Source organism: Styela clava, chromosome 6 (assembly GCF_964204865.1).
Source record: "Styela clava chromosome 6, kaStyClav1.hap1.2, whole genome shotgun sequence".
Taxonomy (NCBI): Eukaryota; Metazoa; Chordata; class Ascidiacea; order Stolidobranchia; family Styelidae; genus Styela; species Styela clava.
In genome coordinates this window covers 13,285,764-13,308,422 of record NC_135255.1, presented here as the reverse complement: position 1 = coordinate 13,308,422, position 22,659 = coordinate 13,285,764, and the positions used below count along the sequence as shown (strand labels likewise).

At 33.5% G+C, this 22,659-nt stretch overlaps 2 protein-coding genes and 1 long non-coding RNA gene across 4 annotated transcripts; 2 read left to right on the top strand and 1 right to left on the bottom strand.

Moving 5' to 3' along the window:
• Positions 1-1,464: 1,464 nt before the first annotated feature.
• LOC144424545 (uncharacterized) lies at positions 1,465-21,937 on the top strand. 2 transcript variants are annotated; one of them, XR_013476748.1, is made up of 3 exons: positions 1,465-1,963; positions 19,607-21,093; positions 21,349-21,937. It is a non-coding gene; the product is annotated as an uncharacterized LOC144424545 (long non-coding RNA). The 2 variants fall into 2 exon arrangements; XR_013476747.1 differs by having other exon boundaries at positions 19,607-21,937.
• LOC144424404 (zinc finger C3H1 domain-containing protein-like) lies at positions 6,405-19,451 on the top strand. The gene is made up of 14 exons (XM_078113733.1): positions 6,405-7,047; positions 7,911-8,085; positions 8,382-8,508; positions 9,290-9,452; positions 10,034-10,161; positions 10,667-10,784; positions 11,333-11,480; positions 14,551-14,695; positions 15,193-15,346; positions 16,005-16,112; positions 16,638-16,833; positions 18,320-18,423; positions 19,062-19,166; positions 19,370-19,451. Exons 3-14 carry the CDS (start codon positions 8,397-8,399, stop codon positions 19,449-19,451), a joined length of 1,563 nt encoding a protein of 520 aa, XP_077969859.1. The 5' UTR covers positions 6,405-7,047; positions 7,911-8,085; positions 8,382-8,396.
• LOC144424529 (uncharacterized) lies at positions 10,963-14,519 on the bottom strand. The gene is made up of 4 exons (XM_078113911.1): positions 13,421-14,519; positions 13,011-13,082; positions 12,514-12,731; positions 10,963-12,084 (listed from the first exon to the last, which is right to left on the bottom strand). Exons 1-4 carry the CDS (start codon positions 13,677-13,679, stop codon positions 11,893-11,895), a joined length of 741 nt encoding a protein of 246 aa, XP_077970037.1. The 5' UTR covers positions 13,680-14,519; the 3' UTR covers positions 10,963-11,892.
• Positions 21,938-22,659: the final 722 nt, after the last annotated feature.

Genomic DNA, 22,659 nt, shown 5'->3' with positions numbered 1-22,659 from the left:
CACGTGTCACGTCACCTTTGACATCTTGATGATATCCAGTAGCATTGTGCTAAGCGTCCCATTCCTATTCTTTTCTCTCCTCCAGGATAAATATGTAAGTACTACTACTACATAAATGGTCAAAGCATCTCCCACTTAGAAAAAAAAATATCCCGAGTCCATTTTTTATATCAAATTTCCTTTACAGATATCTTCTATATCGTCAGCATCTTGCCTCAAAACTAGTCGAACCAACAACAATACCTGTAAAAACGCGTCAAATATGGCTAAAGAATTTTACTGCAGTTATTCGTCGATGCATAACAACTTGTTCTCCAGATTTAGCCATTGATGAATTGCTCAGCTCTGATGCCAGATTTTCTGACTACACATTTCATAATCAGGTAGAAATATAATGTGAACTTATTGGCGATGGTTACTAGATTCTAACATGATACATAATATTAGTAAGTGTACAGTTGCTTATTAAAATTGATATCATTTTATTTTTTATAGATGTTTATGTCTAATTCTCGGAATAATGAAGATTTTTGTGATTTTGCTTTTTTGCTTAATGATAATAAACTCATTTAGGATACTAAATATTTTAAATATAAAATATAATAATGCGTAGACCGAACGATTTTTGATAATGACAGTATTTACATGATGATATTGATTTTACTATTTTATCAACTAAAGGTTGCGTCTATCTACTTATCATGCTTTCATACAAGGCAACACATATCAACTGCTTATAATTTTCTTACTGATCTGATGCCGTATAATGTTCCACTGTTATTGAGGTAAGTGGATAAATGGTGATTTGTTGGAAGGTAAACTAGTAGGTACTCCTGTAGTATGTGAATCAAAATGGCAAACACTCGAGCGTAGTATGTGTACCAGGTTAGGGCTAGGCCACAATTTCAGGTACATAGTATAGGAGTCACTTGCCTAGTCCCTGAACTCGTAGTAGGACTAAAATAAGGAAAATTGGCATAAAAATATGGCCTAACCTAGTACACGTACTACGTTCCGGTGTCTGCTATTTTGGTTCACATACTTCGGGAGCGCCAACTAGTATGCAACATCTATTTGAATAAGTTTATAAATATTTGTATTTGATTTGGTGATTTTTTGAATTTATATTCAAGTAAAAGGGTTTCTTTGACAATATTTTCTCTATCAAACAAGGGACCATTAGGGTATACCAAATTTGGAAATGTAATTGTAGAAACATTTCAGCTTTAGCGTTCTTCATAGGCATTTAGAATTAGTATTTGATATACACAGTCTTTGTAAATTATCTTGTAATGGAAAAATAATATTTGTTTGGTTTTTCAATTTTGACTGTACTTTCATCAGCATTTTAGATCAAGGTTTCGGGAACATTAACTCGGATATTCCAAATTTTATGGAATATATTTTATATTCCAAGGCTTGCCGACATTTTCTCAGTTTTGGAGATGACTCAACAATCGTTTCCATATTATGGAGGATAACTTCAACTACATTTTGTCAAAACATGATGATATGGAAAATGTAGTAAATCTTGAATAATCTTTTTTGAATAATATTTGATTTATTTTCTATTCAAGTTTTATGGTAATCAACATGTTTTCTTACGAGTTGTATGTAAATCTAAGTATTTAGATGTTAAATGTTTAAATCCTTTTTGTAATTGATTTATAAAAGTTTCATGAGGGAACTTAATAATTTTTTTTTTTTTTTCACAAAATTCACTAGATCAGTCTCGTCACTTTTCTCTCGTGGAAGAATATCAAAGGTACGGGTATCAAGTTTTGATTTTGTGAAATTGACAAAGTGACGATTATGTTTATTGAAAATAATCCCTATTTTAGGCAATACATCTGTCCCGGCGGTCTGTGGATGCAGTACCGTATTCTCGTGAGCTGTGGACTGATGTAAATATAAATTTTTCTTAACTGGTAAAATGTTTTAAACTTTGTTTCCTGGGCAACAGGTGAGTGCAATTAGAAAGTTGTTATATTTGTAAAGTGATAATTTCATACTTTCAGATGAATTAGCTATTATGGGAGTTGATGTCCTTAAGATGCAGGTAGAAAATTTCCAGCTTGAATAGAATGAGATTTTTGAATATGCCTTGTATTTGCCACAGTTAAATGTTTATTCTCTTAAACTAGTACTGAAATCAGATGCAATTTTTTATTTCAATGAATTAAGAGTCAGGATGTTGGATTGTAAAACTGCTTTATTTTGCTAGTGATACACCAGAAGTTTTAATAATCTTGCTCGTTGAAAGACTAGCATTTCAGTTTGATTTGAAAGCCTGTCTTCATTGTTTCAAGTTCAATGTCAGATGAAACGTTATAGAAATATATTTGTGTTAGTGTGCATCAAGACTTTTGAATCACTAGGATAGTTATCTCCACTCTTACTACAGCATCCTTGCATTGAGTGCATATGGATTCACCGACACAAAAGCATAAAAGTCAAGTAGTTATTCTGCAGAAACCAAATCATTTAAATAGCATCATTTAAACTGTTAATTTAGTCCTTTGCTTGAATTTCGTCATTCTTTTAGTTTTGACTTTGAAGTCTGGAATCTTCAAGTTTTTGAATTTGTACAATTTGTTCACAATATTTTAATGAAGTAAATTGCGTTTTCTGCATGTTATAGCCCTGAAACCCGAGCTTCGTCGTGTCTGAATTCTATGGACATTCCTATTATTTTGCATTCTGAAGAAAAATAAAGAAATTTTCTTTCAAAATTCTTTCTCACACTATTTTAGGAATGTCCTATTATAAAGTAATAAGAAACTCATATTCATTTGATTTCAGTATAGTTTCAGCAGACTTAGGGCTCCTGGATTTTTTTCTTCCTATTATCGAATATTAACATGCATATTTAGGAAACATCCAGTCTAAAACTTCAGGTTAAATATTCATATCGACTTGTATTTAGTCTCTTCATCAGAACAGTTTAGTAACAACAGGATAGAGTATTGTGTTAAGAGAGGCAGATAAAGTTTATAGTAACTTCAGATATTTGAAATCACTCTTGCATTGCCTGTTGGAGGTGTTTTGATTGCTTCGGAAATTACTCAACATGTCTTGTATTGAAACCGCAAGAAGAACTGACATTGTGGATTGTTTGATTCGTTAATCTTCTTTCTATTTTCCTTTCCATTTTACACAATGTTGTTACGATTTATTTGTTTTAATATACGTTTTCTCTGTTACTGCAGTATCTCACCACTCTGAAAACATATGCGAAACCTGAAGATTTTATTCCGGAAAAGATTCGATGTTCATCATGGTTACAGATGGATGCAGGATGTCTTCTGCCCAAAACTCCTCAAGTTAATTTCTTGCAATAAAAAGGTGAGAGTGGTTGGTTATCTTTGTTACTATATTAAGCATCTCAATATTTTACATTTTTGTATATATACAGTATATTTTGCATCAGAAAATAGAAGTGTAGGGTATTTGGAAGTGGGCGCCCTTAGAATATAGCAGGGTGGTTGCCTGTATTTGTTCTAATCAAACTTTTCTTCCATTTCGATAGAGCAGAATATAAAAAAAACTCTCATAACATTAATCTTTTCTACACATCTTTGCCACTTATTTTTTTTCAGCTATATTTTCGATTCAAATATTCTGCAGTACCCGTTCTTCTCAACTTGCAGTAAGTACTGTTTAATACTGCAGTAGGTCCCGTTCTACAACAAACATGAACTGTTATTTTCGCATCTCGGCTCCTTCATGGGCTTTGCAGATGCCAATTAATATTGTTTTGTTTTATGCAGTACTTGGTGTATTGTAGGACTACTTGCTTAGTTTAAGTGTAACCTTAACGAATTGATGGAAAGTGTTTGTGAAGATCAATTCTGCACCAGAATATTGTCAAGAAACTGGATGATTCCTTCCGACCTAAACCAAAGTTTTGTGCAGACGATTTGTTCCTGTGAATGATGCTCAATTATTGTCGAGTTCGTGAGAATATTCTTGTCTAGAATATCTCATTTTCTGCAAATTTGGAAGTTTAGAAGATCCAACATTTTTTTTGATCTTCAGCAGTTTTTATTTTTTCAGTCTTTGTATTTATGTTTCCGTCACTGCTTTGCCCTGTTTCTGTATTTCATTTTTCACTTGGACACTCACTGCAATCAAAAATGCTTTTGATGGCATATTATTACTTTTTTTAATAAATACATTTGCGTAACTTTGTCTGCATTTTGTTATCAAACTTGGATTTCCTTACATTTTGTCCAGATTTAGAAATACAAGGCCGTCAAAGAACAGTTTTTATGTCGATATAAGGTTTTGATATTTATCCATATCCTTCTCTTTGTTTATCCCTGTCAATGTCTAGAACAGGGCTCTTCAAACTGGGGCTCCACTTTAGTTAGGGAATAGGACTGCACGACACAATCGACGACAGTTTCACCAGTTCACAAAATGTAGCGTCGCCGTTCTACGCGTATAAACTAAGTATCTATCACATTCTCATAAATTTTAGTGGTGTTGGGTATCGATACAAGAATCTCTAGTGGTAGATAATACAATACTAACTGAAACAAAATAATGAACGCGGAACCGGCTGATTTGTTTTATTCAACTGATTTTTAAAAGTAAATGCAACTCATTGAAAATGGTAATATGACATGAAACCGGTATCCGCACAGGAGGTACGCGATTTTATGTCAAATCGGAATATATAAAGTTGTCACACACTTAGAACCTATAGAGCTACTCGAACTTAGAAATTGGGATCTTTCCCTGTTTGAAGATACCCCTATTAATCAAAATTACCTATGCCGATAAGGTGTTAAATATTGCAACTTTCAAAGATTAATAGCATGGTCTCCGCGCAAGAGGCACGCGTTTTTATTATTTTATATCAAAGTAGATTAAGTAAAGTTTGTCACACACCTTGAACCTAAAATTATAACTTAGAAATTGCGCCTTTCCCTGTAGAAGATGACCGTATTTATCAAAATTACGTATACCTATAAAAAGGTTAAATTTTTAAGAATAATAGCATGTCCTATTTTATTATTCTATATCGAAGTGGAATAAATAAAGTTTGTCACACACTTTGAGCCTATAAAAATACTCGAATCTAAAGATTGGGGTCTTCCCTGTCAAGGATGCCCCTATTTATCAAAATTACGTATACCGATAAAGTGTTGAATTTTCAAAGATTAATAGCATGTCCTTTCCGCACAAGAGGCACGTGATATTATTATTTTATATCAAAGTGGAATACATAAAGTTTGTCACGCACCTTGAGCCTAAAACTACTTAAACTTATAAATTGGGGTACTCCCCTGTTGAAGATACCCCTATTCATCAAAATTATACACAATATATTACATCGATGCCTACAGGGTGGTCCAAAGTTGTCAGCCTCGCGGGCCACACTAATATTTTTGTAATGTTCGCGGGTCACAGTAGTGCCAAGAATAGTTGAACAGTACAAAACAAACGCTTTTATTGTTCAAATCACATTGATCATTATTTGTCATTTATCAAGCTGAAACATGCAACAACCACCAAAAAACTCACTAAAACGTGCAAAAATCTTACTATATCTACATTCAGTATAATATTTCGAACTCTTCATAACGGATAAAGAGACATAATGAGAAAAATCTTTTGACATATTGTTACATCACTAATTTAACTGGATTGACTAGTGTTATGGCTAGTGAAGTTGAATAATAATGTGCTTGGCTAGTCTAAATTGTCAACTGGCTTTCTATTTTTTTTGGTCGTGAATATCTGCTAGCAAAATAGGCTTCATAGAAAACTAAAAATCAAATGAGTTGATTATGCATGATAACTAAACATTATTGTAATGGCCTAACAATATAATTCCTGCGGGTGTTTTTTTTTGCAACCAGTCTTAACAGTCCTAAGTGATTCAAGAGTCTTGCTGCACACTAACACAAATATATTTCTGTAACGTTTCGTCTGACCAAGGTCAGACTTGTCGAAGTCTGACCTTGACCTCTCGAAGTCTGACCTTGGTCAGACGAAACGTTACAGAAATATATTTGTGTTAGTGTGCAGCAAGACTCTTGAATCACTTAGGATTGTTATCTCTACTCTTGCTACAGCATCCTTGCAATATATGCATACGGATCCACCGGCACAAAAACATAGAAGAAGGATAAGTAGTTAGTTTCGCAGAAACCAAATAATAAGCGCAAGTCTTAACAGTAATACAAAAAATGCTGCCTATATATCAGAAAATTTAGTAATTACCCTTCTGTATCTCAAATTAGGTAAAATTCGGTAATCAGTCAATTTGCAGTTATTTGTAGGTTATTTTGTAAATATGAGTTTGATAGGTTGAGATTTTTCCGGTTATTATTATTTTGACGAAACAACACCAAATACGATTTTTTGTCTACGTTGGCGCAAATGCGACGCGGGCCACAGATAATGGAGCGGTGGGCCACATGTGGCCCGCGAACCTGGGTTTGGACCAAAGCGTGTGGATGGGAAGAAGCACGATAGGATTTATATATTTATCCCGGGGGAGAGGAAAGCCGACAAGACGGCATATTCATATGGCGAACCACGGCATCTCGTCCGGTTACCAGTCCATGTCGGGTATGGGATTAGTTAGTTATTTGTTTCGGAAGCATGGACTTGATGGTAGAGGAAGCCGTAACCGGCCAGCGGTTACGTGAACTACCCTACGACGGCGAGGAGTCCAGCAATCCTCCCGCACATAACTATCCCGCATGGGATTCGAACCTGCGAACCCATGCAGAGTAATCAGAGATGCGGGGGCGAGCGTATTCCTAACGCTTAGCACGATCAAAGCGAGTATAAGTCGCTAAGTTCATAGTCACTTTGAGCACAATGAGCCACACCGCCACGCCAACTACGAACACATGGAGATTCCCCGCAACAACAGTGGAACTAGAAATACATAATTTGGATTTTATGCAGAAGAATGTCAATGCTAGGAACACATAATAATGGAAAATTATTAAACAACGTATATTGAATATAATAATACAATGATGATTAGCCTGTTATGGAACATTGACTATTACAGTATTAAAGGTAACAGAATATTAAATGAAGTTTGCCTTTATCCAAGTATTGGAAAAGTTCATAAGCTATAAAGTTATTTTGTGCTATGACTCTTGCAAGGTGCACATACTATTTGGGTAAAAGTACAACATTTATGCAAATTTATATAATGATGATGAATAGCCTATTAAGGAATCTTGAGGATATTGAGGTAAAATACTTGTGGGAAAAAGTCATACTGGAGTTATTTTTCTCTGTCAGGTGGGAGCAAATAATACTGGAAACAAAGTAAACCACAGTGTTGATGAGAATTATTATGGTGATGGTGATAGCATATTATAAAAAAACATGTACAAATAAAGATAACACTCATTCCATATATTATATCTATAACAATTGGCTGATTGGTGGAATACAGGAATAGCGAGGCACATAGTACTGTAGTATGGATGGGCTATTGGCAGCGGACCGAATTGCACAAGAGTGTACACTGGCAACTGGTTTGTTTGACAAAATACAGTAGGCAGTTTTATGGTGCTGGTGCATGAGTTCTAATACCTCGCTTTTATAAATATCTGCCATTTTGATTAGTTGCATCTTATGGCAGTGGAGGTTTAATTTTGACATTGGCTCAGCAAAGAGTACAGCACGCATAGCGCTGTTTTGAATTATCTCGATTCGACGTAGAATGGTTTTCTTAGCTGATCCCCAAGCTACAAATCCATATTGCAAATGAGACTGAAACAAGACAAAATAAACCATGCACAAAGTTGAAATTGAAGTGAAACACCTAAGCCGATACAGCATCTACCGCAATAGCATAGTTTTTGATTTTTCAACATTCAATGTTAGTTTGTTAAGTTTTATCAATTTGCTACTTTTTTGTATTTTAGTGTTCACTCTGGACTCAAGCACATCCGGAGACTTGTCGTCGATATCATGAAGGTTTGTGTCATCAGCGAACAATTTTGAAAATAGTGTGAAGCTGTGGGGGAAATCATTGATAAAAATACAGAATAACGTCGGGCCCAAGCAAGATCTCTGGGCGCCTTCAGGGTCACAGGCAAGGTAGGGGAACAGCATGAACCCATTTAAACAAAAAGCATTCTAGTTAGCCAGGAGTTGGTTTGCTACCCCTCTAACTCCTTAATGCCACAAGTTTGTTTGACTTCTTGCTTTACAGCTTTTGTCATGACATTTAAACGTAAAAAGGGAATTTCTATACGACCAACTCCTCTTAAACTTGCTGAAAAATGTTGAAGGTGATTTCTAAATTTTTCAGTTTTTGTTGCTTTGTTTTTGACTCTGGGACTTTTTCGTAAATTTTATTGTTGTTTGTTATCAATATTCTTTCTCTTTATAAGGTGGGATCTCTGTAAATGGTTTATCACCAGATGTTACTTCAAGATAGCTTTTGCAAACAGTGTTGCAACGAACTCAACTTCAATTATTATAATCGCCAAATTTTTAAAGATTTTACCATTGTTGAAAGTAAGAATTATTTTTTTGATCAAATTAATCATTTTCAAGTATATTTCTTATCATTCGAATTTTGTAATAAATAGTTACATTGTCTCAATAAGTTAAGTTCATTTGACTAACGATGTTTATTAATGCTCCAATGTTGAGATATATATTAAAAATAACTGTTGAACCAATCAGGCCAGATAACCATTTCTATATGACCCTCTGTGCATCAAAGGTTACGGTATCGGTACCAGGATTTTAAGACCTCAGAGCACCAATTATGACAAAAAAGACCAGTGTGATGAAATAAAAAAGTGTCCCCTTTAATTAAAGCCCTAAAAGTTTTTCGTAATTATATTGGTCTCATGGAAAAATTTGAGAAATAAAATAAAAGCAATAGCAAATTTGCAACTTTTTCTATCTAAGTACTAATATGAGAAATCAGGCAGTACTGGCCATTTTTTCCAAATAACGTCAACAAGAATAACAACAATGAGAAGTAGTATAGCTATCCATATGTATAATTTGTGACCGAGAGCAAAATATTTCAAAAGAAATTATTTTTTTTTTTTTAAATTTTCAAATTCTCTGCATAATAACAGACAAGATTTTACTCGATAACTTGGAATGTTAATCTAGATCTGTCATCGTCATCGTGAATGAAACCTAGTGAAAGTGCTTTTTGTCCAGAGGGAAACTCTCTGTGGTCCCCTAGTGGAGCGGAAGGTTCATTTTGAATAACCCTTATCTAGACTGACCTTATTTACGACTTTTGTCCCTCTAACATTTGAAAACATTTCTACAGGTAACAGTGAAAGAATTCTCTCCACAATGTCAGAAGTTTCCTCCCTTTCTACATCTTCTTCGAATAGATGTTTGACGTCAACTGATCTTAATCATCTTTGGTTGGCGTATTTAAACGTCGTGCATTTCAATAATCTTCCACGATGCTTTTTTCCAAATATAAGGTAATGTAACAAAAAGTGATAAGAAGGGTTTTCTGGTTTGGTACTTTAATATTATTATTCATTTTGGGTTAATATCTCATAAGTCCTACCTCACCCAAGGTATTATAAAGATGTGTAGGCAATGCCTAACTGGGAAGATCCGTGGTTGTTCGAATAGCAGTAGCTTCATAAATTTTGATTGGGTTTGAGTGAGTTCTCAGTTGCTACCTGTACAGGGTGTTGTAGGCAGCGTAAGGTGCGAGTGAGCGTCTAAAAATGCCAAGTTTTATCCACATTATCTATTTCAAATAATCAATTGGTTACCTTTTCCCCATACCTAATGTAGACTAGCAATGGAATAATAGGATATGTTATGGTGTGTAATGTGGTTATTGGGCTGTTTTATTGTTTTCTTCTCCACAATATCCTATCAAATATGAAACATTCTATCATATTGCTCTCAAAGCAGCACTCCCTTGTCCTTGTTTTCTCATTGAAAATAAATACCTGAATCCGTTATTCTCATAATTACTTTGAATTTGTGAGTGAGTCAAATTTCTATATTGAGCAGAAATACATATCATTTATTTGTCACTTTTTAGCTCTGCATGCAATGCTCGAAATTATCTCGGGATCAAAGTTTATCCAGGATTAGACGTTCAGCTTGACTTTAATTCGAGGAATAAACTTGACGAAAGTTTCTATTCTAACCTGCATGCTGACCTTGACGGTGAGTAGCCTAATGGACTATCGAATATGCCCATTAGGGGTGATTCTCAACGCTTTATGACCTGTTCACTCAGATAATGGTACGGGTCAGGGGTGGCCAAATTAAATAATTTATCATTCCAAATACATCATGAAATTATTTTTGAATTTTTTCGATTGATAAGATGAAAAAATTTACACATATAAAATTTGAAAATATTAGGAATAGCATAAACATTGTTTTTACTAGTTTTTTTTTTATATTTGTGACGTCATCATGAGTTAAATAGGCCGTATATCTTCTGTTCTGTCTGTAGGGTATTAAATGATATAATTACAATTACGACCTAAATTAGGCATCATCTCATTGCTGTAATTAAATATTGTGAATAATCGTTCACAACTAATTTTTTAATAAATTTGAAATATATGATTTCTTCAATGGCTTCGCTCATTTGGGCAGTTCTGTCGTTTGTATTTTCTGATTTTTCAAAGTTATTCTTAATTTTACTATATGTTTGATTCAGTTGCTATCAAGGATTCTTCATCAACTGAAGATCCATTATCAGCTCTACAGTTACTTCGGGAAAGATTGCGATTGGAAATATCTCAGCAAAAATGGGACACTGCTGCTAATAGTTGCAAGTAAGAATTGTGAATTCTCTTTTTTACTTCTATTGATTGTCATCCTAACCAGTACTTTACAACCCGTTCATTTCTCTCATTGAATTCTATGTTGCATTTCCCCTATGATGTGATTTTCGTTGTATTTGGTTTCTTCACAATGGCCAATCAGCCCAATATCGACGAATAAAACAACTGATTAACTGAATGATTTTATTTACATAGTATATATACATTAAAAAGTAAAACATATCATTCTGATTTATGTCTTTCTATTCTAAAGATTATCGCAAATTCAAAACTAAATGTAAATTTTTATTCCATATTCATCAAAATGTAATGTCAGAGATTCTGTAACTTTAATAATTTGTTCCTGAAAATAATAAGATTCTAGAAATAAGAGGAAAAGTTTGAATGAGTTTTCCATTTCTTCTTGTCTATCTCATTTCCATTTTTGTTGGAAAAAATAGAAAAATACAAATGAGGTTATACAAACATCTTGTCAATGGCAAAGTTATATTTATAACATCATTTTCATTGGAGAAAAAAATTTCCTCTTGGTTTTACAGGTTTTTGTGTAAAACTATGACTAATGCGATACAAAAACTGTCAATAAATGAGGAAACGATAACCCAGATCAAAAAGGGAGTGACTGGTATTTCTATAATATGGGCAGATGTTTTGGTGAAGAAGGGCGACAGCTTATCTGCCACACAGGTATATTATTGGAATTAATCCATTAATTAGTCAATTAATCCTTTGACTGTCGTGAAATGAAAATTTGATGTTTTTCGCAAAACTACTACCGTACTTTACAAATCAAATATGCTTCTCTCATCTCTATCTTTTATTTCGACCATACTTTTTTAATTTTGTATTATTTATATATTTGTTGCCAGTACCAAAAAATCACAATATTAATTTTGACCATATTCACTTGATATGTGATTGATATTAAGCAAGATAATAATCAAATCATGAAAAAATAATAAAAAAAGGAATTCTGTAATCAGGTGCACAATACGATTTACGTTATTTGAATATTGACAATATAACTAGCATTGTAGTATTGTGTGATCGGAGAAGTTAACAAATAAGAAATCTGTAGACAATGCTTGTTAATATGATCTTAAGTATTCATGATTTGACATAACACTCCAGGTAGTGTGGCTGTTGGAATGTGGTTATACATGCCCTGGTATACATTTCCTGTACCTTTCATGACATAAATGTACACATTTTTGTATTGCTCACCACTTCTGGGTGCACCCGGATACCATTTAGTGAACGGTGATGAATTTCCAGAAAGTGTCACAAGTTGCTGAAATAGATAGAATAGGAGTTACATATGTATCAAGGGTGAGGCGATAAGGCGACTTAATATTGATATGGGGAACCGCAACCTCTTGTACGGGTACCAGTCATGTTGGGTATGGGATTAGTTAGCCAGTTTTCTGATGCATGAACTTGACGGTGAAGGAAGCTGTAACTGACCAGTGGACAGTGGTTATGGGAACCACCCTATGGAAGCGAGGAATCCAGCAATTATCTGGTACATAGTTATCCCACACAGGATCGGACCATCCAACCCACGCAGGGTAATCAGAGGTGTTGTGGCAAGCATATTCCTAACGTTTGTCACTATGCTCTAAGCCTAATCCGAGATAAGTCAATGATAGTTTAATGTGATAGAAATGATAAAAAATTGCTGGTTCACCATATTCGTTATGAATCATATTTAAATACTCACTGAGTTTATGTACAATAGTCCTGTCCAGTATCCTGTCCCAGATGATGTTGATTTTGATCTGACTAACTCTGCTATTTTTTGGTAATGTGTTTCATCTTCAATGTATCCAATATTCATACCAATATCTCTACAGGCTTGTGTTGCTTGGTCAAAATCAATTTCGAATTTGCGAATTTCCATCCGATAACATTTATTTTTGTAAAAGACTTCGCAGTTGACTATTATATTTAGAAAATGAAAAATTTAGTTATCTCGGATTGAAAATAATTTATATTCATGTTGGAAATTCTCGATTCTGAATCATCACAGTTGACTATTTTATTAAGAAAATGAAAATTACATTTTGTTCTGTTTGTTGGGAATTCTAGATTCAAATCTTATTCGTGTTTCCAGTTTGCATTTCATTTTATGTTTGAGAACTCTGTGACAAAAAATTCATCATGTAATGTTAACAAAACAGTTTTACATAATTGATAGTTTTTTTAACTATAAGCTACCCATCCTCTGCTGAAGATCATTCATGGTTTTATTCATCTTCTCTTGCGTTTCTGTCCGCAGATCATTTATCGCTGCAATAAGTTATATATAAATGGGTCGCTGAACTAATAGTACAAATCAAACAAACTAATTTTTTTAAAAACATCGAAATTAGTGATACACTATTTTTTTCAATTTTTCAATGAATGAGTGAATAAAGTTTGCAACACAACATACTTGGATGTTCTGCCAAAACCTCATTTTTAAGTTTGTGTAAACCATATATATATATACAAAAAGAAGTAAACTTCAATATATTCTCATATACGGAAATCTGTAATTTTTGCAAGATTTTCCACTTCAAACAAGGCTTTGTACAAGCGTCACTGATGCTTACGGCCAATAGCAAATAAATATTAATTTGAATTACCTGATGCTATTGCTGCATTAATTCTTTCATAATCAACAATTCCTTTTGGGCCTCTTGGCCCCTGTGGCCCTTTCGGGCCAATTTCACCAGGAGGTCCACGTTTGCCCGGAACACCCTTTGAGCTTTGTTGTGGTGGAATTGGGTATGTTTCTTCTGCATTGACATTTTCAATTTGCATGCAAATTCTTTGATTGCAATATACTTGATTGACGAGCAATTGAATGCTCAAAAACATACAATATAGTATATTCTTACTCATATTTAATGCCTGTTTGAAGCTAACATTAGCATTATAACTCAAATGCAGTCAATACAGCTGGTTTATAGTGAATTGAATGCATACGTATATGGCTTCGATTAATCCACTTGCAATTCCACTTACATCTTACAATCTGTAATATATAAACAGAGGCAAATACATCTATGCTTTCTAACCTACTACATTAAGCAACGTACTGTAGCAAGTATTTATATTGGGATGATGCATTCTTTTTTAGATTCTGTTTTGTTTTCAACCACCAAATTCCAACGACTAAAAATGCTATTTTTGTTGAGTGTTTTGAATTGTCTTGGGAAAGTGTATGAAAATTGTTGTGGAATGTTTTGGGTTGTCATGGGAAATTACAAAAAACTTGTTTCCCATGCTATTTTGCTATGAAATTTCTGCACTTTTGGTATTGTTGTGACTTGTGAATAGAAGTTTTGACCTTTTCGTGCGAGGAAATAATGAAGGATCAAAAACAATCGTCGGTGTGTTTGAAATAATATTTTTCGACTTGAAAGTAGTTATTTATCCTGTTTTTTTTGTAACTACAACTGAACCATAAAAACAGGGCACTGACTGAATTATCAAACTATAAGAAAAGAAAATATTTTTCTTGTGATAGTATTCAAATCAGGAAATTTAATATATTAGATACGTAATAGTAATGTAATATGATTTTGACTACATGAAAGTTTTCAAATTGAATATTCTAATCATGACAAAATAATCCTTAAGGTTTGCATTGTAATATTATTTATTTGTGACTACATATTTATTGATGAATGTTTTTAATGGGATATTATAACAGTCATGGATAAACAAACAGGCAAGAAGATCTTATCTATTTAATATTACTTTTTTAAAGGTCTTTGAAGAAGCTGTGACAGAAAATCCATCTGATGCAAAACTATGTTATGAAGCAGCTTTGTTTCAATTGAATCAAGAATCATCGGACATTGATGCTGCACTTCTGTATTTTGAAACTTGTGCTTCAGCTTATTTAAAAATAGGTAAAAGTTTTGTAGTTTTCATCGAATTAAGATTCATCGTGTGCAATATAATTGTTATATTAGGTCCAATTCCTGATCTATCAATCAATAAACATACTAAATGATATTGATGAAACTAAGAGCGAAGGAGTTCATACCTATATTATACGTTGTTCATTGTCACTCACTTAGAAGTGAAAGAGACTGATTTTTGAATCAAGTTTTAGGCAACAACTAAATTGCAAAAAGCTGAGTGAGGAAATTGCAAATATGAAATGAAATGAGTACCATCTAGTAGATACTGAGCATAAAATATTCCTAAAGAGCTGGATTACAATTACATGATGTAATGAGTGGTATTTACCCTCAATAGGAGTGAGTACTACACCTAACTACCAATTTTTGATTCTGATATAATTAACCAGGCTTTGGCATTGCCTACCCTGCATCTATGAGAACATGATTCAAACAATAAAATTCGGTCTTCAATTTTTGTTTCATTTTGGTTTCTTTTTTAGATATAGATGTGATTAATTTATCAGAATTGAAGAAATTATTTCACTATTTATTGAGATTATCGGATTCATTGACTGACAAACATCTTTCTCTTTTACCGGAAATTAGTTGGAAAATTGTTGGGAAGAACAAAGCATATTTATGGATGATTTACATGTAAGTGAAATAGATCAAGGCTGTTGAAATTATGAGTGTTAAGATATATATGGTGTCTTAATTTTTTTAATATTGCAAATGGTATTTATCGATGTCATAAATTGTTTCGGCCCTTACAGATGTATTAAACTAGCTAGCGATCGGAGACCATCGACTTATCGATCTGCGGTTTCGATTCCTTGCTCTGACTAAATAGCGACACTGCATGTTCCATCACTAAATAATTAATAACTCGCTAATTATACGACATAATTCATCCAAAAGCAATAGGCTTCTGATTCAATATTTATATTGAATGCACATGCAAAATTTGGAGTAGATTCAACCTTGCTTTCGTGAGATATCGCGTAACATACAAAAGTGTCTGACAGACAAACAAACAAACAAATACTTATCAACATACTTATCGAGATCGATGAAGTAAAAATACTTTTGAATTCACTGATTGAAAAACAACAAACCTGGTTGAGATATATTCAGAACTGACTTCGTAACAAAATTGAAATCATAAAGGGACTTTATGGACACCCTGTAGATCCAGAAATATCCTGATGTGCCACTCAATCAATGTTTGTGATTACGGAAATCGTAATAGAATTCTTATTTGGATTCTATTCATTTTTGAACAATGCTTTATGGTGTATCATGTTCTTTTCAGTGTAATTCTCGATTTATCCAGCGAATCTGTCAACGTTATACTGGATTATTATGAAAAGGCAATTGTGGATGTGGGTGATGAAAATGATAGAAGACAAATATGGCTAAGGTGGGACTTTATAATCAGATTCGCAAATTTTTTTAATAATAAAAATAAAAGTATATTCAAATAATTCATTTTCCTCGAAATACTTATTTGGATACTTCTTGATACCATCATTGTAAAATTCAAAAATATTGATAGCTAATTTTAGTTCTCTTCTCAGGACTCATTTTTGATCTTTGTAACTGAATTAAAACTTTTAGGAAGACAAAATGATCATTCAGTTGTTTAATTTGTACCCAAGATTCGGAGACACCACGAAAAAACTAATCCATTGCTAGATAATGTTTCCAGCCATGCCTGAGAATCTGAATTAAAAATTGTCTAAGCGACTTCTTAAAATTTCAATTGTCACGTCACCTTTGACATCTTGATGATATCCAGTGGCGTTGTGCTAAGCGTTCATTCCTATTCTTTTCTCTCCTCCAGGATAAATATGTAAGTACTACTACTACATAAATGGTCAAAGCATCTCTCATTTAGAATAAAAAATATCCCGATTCCATTTTTTATATCAAATTTTTTTTACAGATATCTTCTATATCGTCAGCATCTTGCCTCAAAACTAGTCGAACCAACAACAATAACTGTAAAAACGCGTCAAATATGGCTAAAGAATTTTACTGCAGTTATTCGTCGATGCATAACAACTTGTTCTCCAGATTTAGCCATTGATGAATTGCTCAGCTCTGATGCCAGATTTTCTGACTACACATTTCATAATCAGGTAGAAATATAATGTGTACTTATTGGCGATGATGTACTCTAGGTCAGTGGTTCCAAATCTTTCTACCCTGGCGGACCGGTAAAATTAAATTGAATGTACTTGCGGAACGGCAAAAAATTAAAATGACTGGAACATAAAAAATGTAACATATTTGCGTAAAATAATGCAATGTAGGGCACTCAATATGCTCCTGGACATAAAAGGCACACCCAAAAACATGTCACACAAAAAAAAAATATCGAATAATGTGACGGCCCAAAATTGAAATGAGTGAAACAAAATAATACCATATATTTGCGTAATGAAATGCAGTGCTGGACACTCATTACGCATATGAAATGCAGCATAAAAAAATCTCACATGAAAAATATAGGATTGTAAACGAGGCCTCAAAGAAGTTTCTGCATCACGTAGCTATGCAGCGGCGTGTGGCCGATTTCTCTGCTTCGTTTTGATTAAAGCTAATGATGAAAATGTTTTAACGCATAAGTAACTGGTTGAAAATACGGACAACAGTTTGATTGCTCGATTACTTAGCGATGGGTATTCGTTATCAAGAGATATCCAAAATTGTGACAGTGATACTTTTTTAAATCTGAACTGTAAAGTATAATCACAATTTTAATCGAGGTTTTTTCTTTTTCGAGTTTATCATATTAATCCCACGGCAGTTGCTTGACGTCTCAAACAAAATGAATTTACAATAAAATGACAAAGTCGTCGGTAACTTGGCCCAAAATCCTACTGTGCCTGCTCAAAATACATGGATCTCTGCGGTCCATGCTTTTTTGCATGTCTCGTGAGTCGTGACCACCTGCAGGGTCGCAACAAGTTCATATCTTACTAGAATATTATACTGTTCTTGACTGTATTTTTGTTTAAACAAAGAAATATGCATAAAGTTTTATATGGATAGTCATATTAATCGGGCAAAGCATGAAGAACAGAAAAACACGCGTGCCGATTTTTAGGTTTCTGATTCTTGCGAGATTCGATGGCGCGCATTCGCGACGAATCGGAGCCGAAAAAAGCGAGAAGTGTTATTACCTGGCGATAAGATGTCCCGAAAGACGTCGCCAAGATGTCGCAATATGACGGCGGAAGAGAAATTGCGTAATAAACCAACGCAACCTCGTCTTCGGGCATAAAAACAAACCAAACTACGAAATTTCTCGCGGACCGGCAAAAAAGCTGCGCGGACCGGCGGTTGGGAACCCCTGCTCTAGGTTACTAGATTCTAACATGATACATAATAATAGTAAGTGTACAGTTGTTTATTAAAATTGATATCTTTTTATTTTTTATAAATGTTTATGTCTAATTCTCGGAATAATAAAGATTTTTGTGAATTTGCTTTTTTGCTTAATGATAATAAACTCATTTAGGATACTAAATATATTAAATATAAAAATGCATAGACCGATCGATTTTTGATAATGACAGTATTTACATGATGATATTGATTTTAGTATTTTATAAACTTCAGGTTGCATCTATCTACTTATCATGCTTTCATACAAGGCAACACATATCAACTGCTTATAATTTTCTTACTGATCTGATGCCGTATAATGTTCCACTGTTATTAAGGTAAGTGGATAAAGGGTGATTTGTTGGAAGGTAAACTAGTAGGTACTCCTGAAGTATGTGATTCAAAATGGCAAACACTTGAGCGTAGTATGTGTACCAGGTGTGGGGCTAGGCCATAATTTCAGGTACATAGTATAGGAGTCACTTGCCTAGTCCCTGAACTCGTAGTAGAATTAAAATAAGAAAAATTGGAATAAAAATACGGCCTAACCCTAACCTAGTACACGTACTACGTTCCGGTGTCTGCTATTTTGGTTCACATACTTCGGGAGCGCCAACTAGTATGCAATGACTATTTAAATGAGTTTATAAATATTTGTATTTGATTTGGTGATTTTTTGAATTTATATTCAAGTAAAAGGGTTTCTTTAACAACAATTTTCCAATCAAACAAGGGACCATTAGGGTATACCAAATTTAGAAATGTTATTGTAGAAACATTTTAGCTTTAGCGTTCTTCATAGGCATTTAGAATTAGTATTTGATATACACAGTCTTTGTAAATTATCTTGTAATGGAAAAATAATATTTGTTTGGTTTTTCAATTTCGACTGTACTTTCATCAGCATTTTAGATCAAGGTTTCGGGAACATTAACTCAGATATTCCAAATTTTATAGAATATATTTTATATTCCAGGGCTTGCCGACATTTTCTCAGTTTTGGAGATGACTCAACAATCGTTTCCATATTGTGGAGGATAACTTCAACTACATTGTGTCAAAACATGATGATATGGAAAATGTAGTAAATCTTGAATAATCTTTTTTGAATGATATTTGATATATTTGCTATTCAAGTTTTATGGTAATCAACATGTTTTCTTACGAGTTGTATGTAAATCTAAGTATTTAGATGTTAAATGTTTAAATCCTTTTTGTAATTGATTTATAAAAGTTTCATGAGGGAACTTAATAATTTTTTTTTTTTTTCACAAAATGATCTAGATCAGTCTCGTCACTTTTCTCTCGTGGAAGAATATCAAAGGTACGGGTATCAAGTTTTGATTTTGTGAAATTGACAAAGTGACAATTATGTTTATTGAAAATAATCCCTATTTTAGGCAATACATCTGTCCCGGCGGTCTGTGGATGCAGTACCGAATTCTCGTGAGCTGTGGACTGATGTAAATATAAATTTTTCTTAACTGGTAAAATGTTTTAAACTTTGTTTCTTGGGAACAGGTGAGTGCAATTAGAAAGTTGTTATATTTGTAAAGTGATAATTTCGTACAAAAATTGGGACCATGTGGCTTCTTGCAAATGTACGTAAAATCAATTTATTCTGATTGCATTCATTTTAGAGTTCTTCGTGGGTCATATTTTCATACTTTCAGATTATGGGTTCAAATTTGAACTAGCTATTATGGGAGTTTTAGTTTCAGATGTCCATAAGATGTAGGTAGAAAATTTCCAGCTTGAATAGAATGAGATTTTTGAATGTGTCTTGTATTTGCCACAGTTAAATGTTTATTCTCTTAAACTAGTACTGAAATCAGATGCACTTTCTTATTTCAATGAATCAAGAGTCAGGATGTTGGATTGTAAAACTGCTTTGTTTTGATAGCGATAAACCAGAAGTTTTAATAATCTTGCTGGTTGAAAGACTAGCATTTCAGTTTGATTTGAAAGCCTGTCATCATTGTTTCAAGTTCAATGTCAGACGAAACGTTATAGAAATTTATTTGTGTTAGTGTGCACCAAGACTTTTTAATCACTAGGATAGTTATCTTCACTCTTACTACAGCATCCTTGCATTGAGTGGATATGGATTCACCGACACAAAAGCATAAAAGTTAAGTAGTTCGTCTGCAGAAACCAAATCATTTAAACTGTTAATTTATTCCTTTGCTTGAATTTCGTCATTCTTTTATTTTTGACTTTGAAGTCTGGAATCTTCAAGTTTTTGAATTTGTACAATTTGTTCACAATATTTTAATGAAGTAAATTGCGTTTTCTGAATGTTATAGCCCTGAAACCCGGGCTTCGTCGTGTCTGAATTCTATGGACATTCCTATTATTTTGCATTCTGAAGAAAAATAAAGAAATTTTCTTTCAAAATTCTTTCTCACACTATTTTAGGAATGTCCTATTATAAAGTAATAAGAAACTCATATTCATTTGATTTCAGTATAGTTTCAGCAGACTTAGGGCTCTTGGATTTTTTTCTTCCTATTATCGAATATTAACATGCATATTTAGGAAACATCCAATCTAAAACTTCAGGTTAAATATTTATATCGACGTGTATTTAGTCTCTTCATCAGAACAGTTTAGGAACAACAGGATAGAGTATTGTGTTAAGAGAGGCAGATAAAGTTTATAGTAACTTCAGATATTTCAAATCACTCTTGCATTGCCTGTTGGAGGTGTTTTGATTGCTTCGGAAATTACACAACATGTCTTGTATTGAAACCGCAAGAAGAACTGACATTGTGGATTGTTTGATTCGTTATTTCTTTCTATTTTCCTTTCCATTCTACACAATGTTGTCACGATTTATGTGTTCCAATATACGTTTTCTCTGTTACTGCAGTATCTCACCACTCTGAAAACATATGCGAAACCTGAAGATTTTATTCCGGAAAAGATTCGATGTTCATCATGGTTACAGATGGATGCAGGATGTCTTCTGCCCAAAACTCCTTAAGTTAATTTCTTGCAATAAAAAGGTGAGAGTGGTTGGTTATCTTTGTTACTATATTAAGCATCTCAATATTTTACATTTTTGTATATTCAGTATATTTTGCATCAGAATAGAAATGTAAGGTATTCGGAAGTGGGCGCCCTTAGGATACAGCAGGGTAGTTGCCTGTATTTGTCCTAATCAAACTTTTCTTCCATTGTGATAGAGCAGAATATAAAAAAAACTTTCATAACATAACATTAATCTTTTCTACACATCTTTGCCACTTATTTTTTTTCAGCTATATCTTCGATTCATATATTCTGCAGTACCCGTTCTTCTCAACTTGCAGTAAGTACTGTTTAATACTGCAGTAGGTTCCGTTCTACAACAAACATGAACTGTTATTTTCGCATCTCGGCTCCTTCATGGGCTTTGCAGATGCCAATTAATATTGTTTTGTTTTATGCAGTACTTGGTGTATTGTAGGACTACTTGCTTAGTTTAAGTGTAACCTTAACGAATTGGTGGAAAGTGTTTGTGAAGATCAATTCTGCACCAGAATATTGTCAAGAAACTGGATGATTCCTTCCGACCTGAACCAAAGTTTTGTGCAGACGATTTGTTCCTGTGAATGATGCTCAATTATTGTCCAGTTTGTGAGAAGATCCTTGTCTAGAATATTCCATTTTCTGCAAATTTGGAAGTTTAGAAGATCCAAGATTTTTTGATCTTCAGCAGTTTTATTTTTTCAGTCTTTGTATTTATGTTTCCGTCACTGCTTTGCCCCGTTTCTGTATTCCATTTTTCACTTGGACACTCACTGCAAGCAAAAATACTTTCAATGGCATATTATTACTTTTTTTAATAAATACATTTGAGTAACCTTGTCTGCATTTTGTTATCAAACTTGGATTTCCTTACATTTTGTTCAGATTTAGAAATGCAAGGCCGTCAAATATCCGCACAGGAGGTACGCGATTTTATGTCAAATTGGAATATATAAAGTTGTCACACACTTAGAATCTATAGAGCTACTCGAACTTAGAAATTGGGATCTTTCCCTGTTTGAAGATACCCCTATTTACCAAAATTACCTATGCCGATAAAGTGTTAAATATTGCAATTCTCAACGTTGAATAGCATGGCCTCCGCGCACGAGGCACGCGGTTTTATTATTATATATCAAAGTAGAATAAATGAAGTTTGTCACACACCTTGAACCTAAAATTACTAACTTAGAAATTGCGCCTTTCCCTGTAGAAGATGACCGTATCTATTAAAATTACGTATTCCTATGAAGGGTTAAATTTTAAAGATTATCAGCATGTCCTATTTTATTATTGTATATCGAAGTGGAATACATAAAGTTCGTCTCACACTTCGAGCCTATAAAAATACTCGAACTTAAAGATTGGGGTCTTTCCCTGTCGAGGATGCCCCTATTTATCAAAATTACGTATATACCGATAAAGTGTTGAATTTTCAAAGATTTATAGCATGTCCTTTCCGCACAAGAGGCACGCGATAATATTATTTTATATATAAGTGGAATACATGAAGTTTATCACTCTTCACGTTTGTCACTCTTCATAACGGATAAAGTGACATA